General features: G+C 59.5%; 1 protein-coding gene across 1 annotated transcript; it reads left to right on the top strand.

The window, feature by feature from the left end:
- Positions 1-1,028: 1,028 nt before the first annotated feature.
- On the top strand, positions 1,029-5,051 carry LOC147750571 (uncharacterized). The gene is made up of 2 exons (XM_086936559.1): positions 1,029-1,320; positions 4,438-5,051. Exons 1-2 carry the CDS (start codon positions 1,029-1,031, stop codon positions 5,049-5,051), a joined length of 906 nt encoding a protein of 301 aa, XP_086792685.1.
- Positions 5,052-5,821: the final 770 nt, after the last annotated feature.

Below are 5,821 nucleotides of genomic sequence, written 5' to 3'. Positions count from 1 at the left end.
AGGATGAGCCTGCTGGGTCGAGGGAGGGGGGGTCGAGGGAGGGGGGGCCCAGGAAGGGGGGGGCCAGGAAGGGGAGGGCCAGGAAGGTGCAGGAGCCCCCCAAGAAGGGAGGGAGGAGATTGAGTCTCCCTGCTAAGGTCGGGGCAGGGGGGGAGGCGGTCCCGGAGGAGGATGGGGGGCCGGGGGTGGGGGACCAGAGGGCCACGAGCTGGGTCCTGAGGAGCACGTGCAGGGACAGGCTCCGCTGGCGTCTCAGGCCAGACTGTCCAGGAGCTTGAGCCAGTTAGCGGGGTACGGGGAGAGTAGTGATGGCAGTGGGGGGAGGACTCTGATGAGTGGGAGGTGGCGGCTGGGGATGATTTCGCCCTCTTGCTGTCGGGGGAGGAATCTGGGGGGGAGGCTAGTTTCACTGCTGTTGAGCAGCCGGTCGACCTGTCTAGGGGCCGGAAGGGGGTGGTGAAGTCCCAGGGTTCCAAGGGCAAAGGCCCCGTCAAGTCACAGCAACGGGGAGGGGCAGGGCAGGGGGCGGGTGGTGCTGCGGCACCCTTGCCCGGGAATGGGGGCCCGGGGGGGCCTGGGCAGTCATCGATGTTTGACCGGTGGGCCCAGATGACTGAGGAGGAGAGGGCGAGGGACCAGCGGCGTGTCATTGAAGAGTATGAGAGGGAGTGGCAGCGCCTATGTGCCGCCAGGGAGGAGAAGGCGGGAGGGGTGCCCATGGGTGATGGGGCCCAGGCACCAGGGCGAGGCAGGTCGTCGGCCGGTGGCCGAGGTAGGGGGGCTCCGGGGGCGCAAGGACAGTGGGTCTGGGTGGAGAATGCAGGGACTGCCTTGACGGATCAGAGACCTGGTGGCACCGGGGCCTCCCCGAGCGCATACGGCTCGGGGGGGGGGGGATCAGGCCAGCAGGGTCAGCTGGCAGAGGCCGGGGTGGGCAGGCGGGGCGCAAAACGGCCTCCAAACGCCGGGACAAAGATGCAGGGGGGTCCGCGGCGGCCTGCCCTCCACCGAGGGAGCGGGCACCGACCATGTTGGAGTGTGAATTTACGCCTGGTGTGAAAGGGAAGGGTGCTAAGAGAGTCGTGACTGAGGTGGTGCCGCTGGATGTTCAGGATGAATGGTTAGATTATGACGATGATGAGGATGAGTTGGAAGAGGGTGAGTTGCGTGAGCCTGGACGTGTGTGCAAGGGTGAAGGGGCAGCTACCAAGGTTGGTGCTTCTCAAGAGGCACGGGATGGCACCAGTCGGGCCAGCAGAGGGATGTCGAGGCCGGCGGACGCACGGCGACAGGAGCGGGAGGCTCCTGCAACTTTGTCAGGTGAGGGCTCTTGGTGGGACGCCTGGTTGGATGGGGGGAGCGGGGGAAGGAAGAAGCCCTGCCGGTCAGTGGGGGTGGGGGATGGGTCGGTGCGGGCTGGAGCCCAAGGGGGTGTGGAGCCTGTGAAGGCGGTTGGGGGTAAGCAGGTCGCGACGGCCAGCGCGCAGACGGACAAGGTGGAAGACCTGGAAGGGAAGGAGGAGGGTGCGAGTGGGATGGAGAAACTGAGAAAGAAGTTGCCGTACATGGGGCTGGGGATGCCCCTGGGGTCTTATTTGTCGGAAAAGACTAAGGCAAGGATCTGGAGGCACGAGTATGTGGATGTGGTCAAGCTTTTGCACAGGGAGATTCAGGCGAAGGAGGGGTCTAGAGGAGGAATGGGAATTGACCAGGCGGCCGAGGGTGCCGGTTACTATGGAGAATTGGACATCTGCCTTTCTGATTTATGCGAGCATATATTGTGAGAAGCATGGGGATCGGCCTATCGCATTGTTTAAATATATGGACGTGATAAGGAAGGCGCAGCTTCATTTTGGGGGTTTCGCCTGGTTGAGCTATGACGAGGAGTTTAGGGCTAGGGTCAGTGTTAACCCTGATAAGCCAAGGGGGGATGTGGATCAGGAGCTTTGGATCCAGTGGATGTCTTCGACGCAGGCGGCGGCGTCTACTCATACGGCCAGCGGTCTTCCGGTCACGTATCGGTCCTTTCAGCCGCGTCCCGCCCAATCTGGGGCGGGTAACCAGGGTACCCCAAGTGGACATGGGAGCCAGCCTGTGTGGTCTGGCTCAGCGGGACAGCAATACAAGCCGGTTGCTTCAGGGGCATGCTGGGGGTTTAACAAGGGTTTCTGCAACCGCCCCTCTTGTAAATTCAAGCATGAGTGTTCTAAGTGTGGGGGACGCCACCCGTTCACGCAGTGCCTCACCTTGGCTACGCCGTCAGAGCAGTGGAAATTTGCCAAGGGTAGGGGGCAGCCTGGCCCAAAGGGCCCGTACTCCGGTTAAGGTGGAGGCCATGGGTCCATGGCTCTCCCGGTACCCTGATAAGGAGGCAGCGTTGCGTTTGTACTGGGGGTTTGTGGAAGGTTTTCGGATTGGCTATCAGGGGCCCAGGGAGAGGCGTTGGGCTGAGAATTTGCGGTCTGCTAAGGAGTTGCCGGGGGTAGTGGCGCGTAAATTGGAGAAAGAGGTTTCGGAGAGCAGGATTGCAGGTCCGTTCTCGGAGTGGCCATTGTCGGATCTCATCGTGTCACCGTTGGGGGTTGTGCCCAAGAAGGAGCAAGGGGAGTACCGGTTGATCCATCACTTGTCCTGGCCGGAAGGTGGGTCGGTGAATGATTTCATTGCCGAGGAGGACTCGAGGGTGTTGTACGCTTCGGTGGACGATACCATTGGGTTGGTGCGGTCTTGTGGGAAGGAGGCGGAGAAGGCCAAGTGTGACATCAAGTCGGCCTTTCGGCTTCTTCCCATTCATCCGGCGGATTTTCCTCTCTTGGGTATGCAGTTTGATGGGGCCATTTTTGTGGACATGGTGCTGCCCATGGGCTGTGCGATTTCCTGCGCGCTCTTTGAGACCTTTAGCTCCTTTTTGCAGTGGGCCTTTGTGGACCGCAGTGGGCGCCGGCTGGTGTCCCACTATTTGGATGATTTTCTGTTTGTGGGCTCTGGACGTTCGGCCGACTGTGGTCAGGCTCTGCAGCAGTTTCAGTTGTTGGCTCGGGATTTTGGGGTGCCTTTGGCGCCGGAGAAGACGGAAGGGCCCAGTTGTTGTCTGACGTTCCTCTGAATTGAATTGGATTCAGTGGCCTGGCAGGCACGCTTACCGGTGGCGAAGGTGGCTGAGATGCAGGATGCTTTGAAGGGCGCGATTGCGGTTCGGAAGTTGGAGTTGAGGTCTGTGCAATGCTTGCTGGGTTTGTTGAACTTTGCCTGCAGAGTGGTGAGGGCGGGGAGGACTTTTTGTAGGCGGCTCGGCATGGCCATGTCGGGCGTGGCCCTCCAACATCACAGGGTCAGGATTACGCTGGGTGTCCGGTCCGACCTGCGAGTGTGGCTGGTATTTCTCGAGGATTTCAATGGCGTGTCTTTGGATTTTGCGCGGGACAGGATGGCGTGGCAGGTTCAGCTTTACTCGGACGCAGCGGGGGCGGCTGGTTTCGGAATTTTCTGGGACGGTCGCTGGTGCGCGGAAAGGTGGCCGGATCATTGGTTGCGTCAGGGTAGGAGCATTGCATTCTTGAAGTTCTTTCCCTTGTTGGTGGCGTTGCTGGTGTGGGGCCCGGAGTTCAAGAACAGGTCTGTGTTGTTCCACGTGGACAATATGACGGTGGTGGACTTGGTCAACAATCAGAAAGCGAGGGATCTGAGGGTGCTGCGCTTGCTGCGGAGTTTCATGCTGCTATGTTTGCGTTACAATGTGCTGTTTCGCGCGCAACATGTGCCTGGCGCAAATAACGAAATTGCGGATGCGTTATCTCGTTCGCAGTGGCTGCGCTTCAGGGAGCTGGCGCCGGGAGCGGAGGCTTGCAAGACCAAGGTGCCGGAGGGTATCTGGGCGTGGGGGGAGTGAGAGTGGTGGGTCTGGTGGAAAGGTCGCTGGCGGAGCTGCTGGGGGCACGGGGGGCGCCGGGTAGGCTGTTTGCTGATGTGCGGGTGGACGGGCTCCGTCTGGGCATTTGGTTGGGGCGGTCCAAGACTGACCAGGTGGGTCGGGGTAGATGGGTGTGGTTGTCAGTGAGTGGGTGCGCAGGTGTGTGTCCGGTGCGAGAGTGGCTGAGCTTTGGGCAGAGGGTGCAGCGGACGGAGGGGGAGATCTTTGTGCATGCGTCGCGGAAGCGGTTGACGTCGGGTCAGTTGTTGGCAGTGCTACGGATGGCTTTGAGGAGGCTGGGTAGGGACCCGGCTCGGTTTGGCACGCATTCCTTTCGGATTGGGGCGGCTACGGCGGCGGCGGGTTTGGGTTGGTCATGGGAGGAGATCAGAAGGATTGGCCACTGGAGGTCGCGGTGCTGCGAGCGCTATGTGCACAAGTGAGGGCGGGGGCGCAATGCTTGGACAGCGACGCTGCTTGGCGTAGTTTCTTGGCATGCCTTGGTACTAATATCTTTTTCTTCGTAGGTTGTGTTCGTGGACCGGGGGCCAAGACGGTCACTTGGGTCGTGGGGCACTCTTTTGTGCATTGGGCTTCGAAGTATGCTGCCAGGCAGGTGTACGGTCGTAGCCTGGGCCTGAGGAGCAGCCATCATGAAGTGCAATGGTGGGGTAAGAGCGGAATGAGATTGGGTGAACTGTTACCATGGCTGACAAAGAAAGTGTCGCAGCTGGGCTGCCCGGATATGATCATCATCCACCTGGGGGAAAATGACTTAGTGAAGCAATCGGGGGTGTCACTAGTGCACTTGATGCAGAGGGACTTGGAGGTCATGAAGAACAATCTGGCTGGCGCCTGCATTGTATGGACTGAGTTTGTTCCGAGAAGGATTTGGAGGGGTGCACTTAAGCCTGCGGCTGTGGAAAGGGCCCGCAGGAAACTGAATAGGGCTATGAGACTCTTTTGCGCGGATCGGGGAATTAAAGTGCTGGCTCATGTCGGGCTCCAGCTGGAACAACCTCTTCTTTTCAGGGACGACGGCGTGCACCTTTCTCACATGGGAAATGCATTTTACCTCATGGAGCTGCGAGACTTGATTAGTTGTCTGTGGAACGAGTCAATTTGGTGTAGGCGAGTCTGAGATCGAAAGGTGCACGCTTGGTGGGGCAGGTAACCGCCCTCCGGGGGTTCCCTGGGTGGCGGGAACTGGGAGGGGTGGGGAGTCCATGACTGGCAGAATCACCCTTACAGGGAGGGGGTTACAGGCGCAGGATGGGAGAGAGTGGTAGACGGGAGTGCGATGGATGGAAATGACCGAGGAGTCGGAAAGTGGAAAGGGGAAGTGAATGGGATGCAAAGAGGTTGTGGTGTGATTTGGGAATGGATGGTGGAGCATGTGAGTGGATGACGGTTGAAAGGCAGGATGTTGGGGGGATTGTTAAAGTTGATAATGTTATGTTTTGTAAGCTGTCATGCCTGTCCTAATAAATGGCCTTTTACGCAAACTGATGCGTGGAGTGGTTATTGCGCGATGCGGCCCCCTGGGGAATGCAGGTCGGCAGACTAGTCTTCCCCCGGGTTGTTCGCGCAAGGACACGGCAGGCGGAAGTTAGGTAGGGGGTTTAGGTCAGGGGTGGGAGGGGTTAGGTAGGAGGCTACTTATGGGGGAACAGGAGAGGAACAACTTCCTTTTCCTGTCCCCGGTGCCTCAGGGAAGAGTTAGGATTTTGCCACCCGCCCACCCTACAAGAAAAAGGGTTTGTTGGTGCGGTGTTGTTATGGTTGCCATGTTGGGCAACATGCCAGTTTAGGACAGGATGGCAAGGTGGGAGACGTTCCGGGAACTGGGAGGGGTGGGGAGTCCATGACGGGCAGAATCACCCTTACAGGGAGGGGGTTACAGGCGCAGGA

Source organism: Lissotriton vulgaris, chromosome 1_1, assembly GCF_964263255.1.
Source record: "Lissotriton vulgaris chromosome 1_1, aLisVul1.2, whole genome shotgun sequence".
Lineage (NCBI taxonomy): Eukaryota > Metazoa > Chordata > Amphibia > Caudata > Salamandridae > Lissotriton > Lissotriton vulgaris.
Note: the sequence above shows the minus strand (reverse complement) of the source record. Positions and strands in the feature narration are given on the sequence as shown.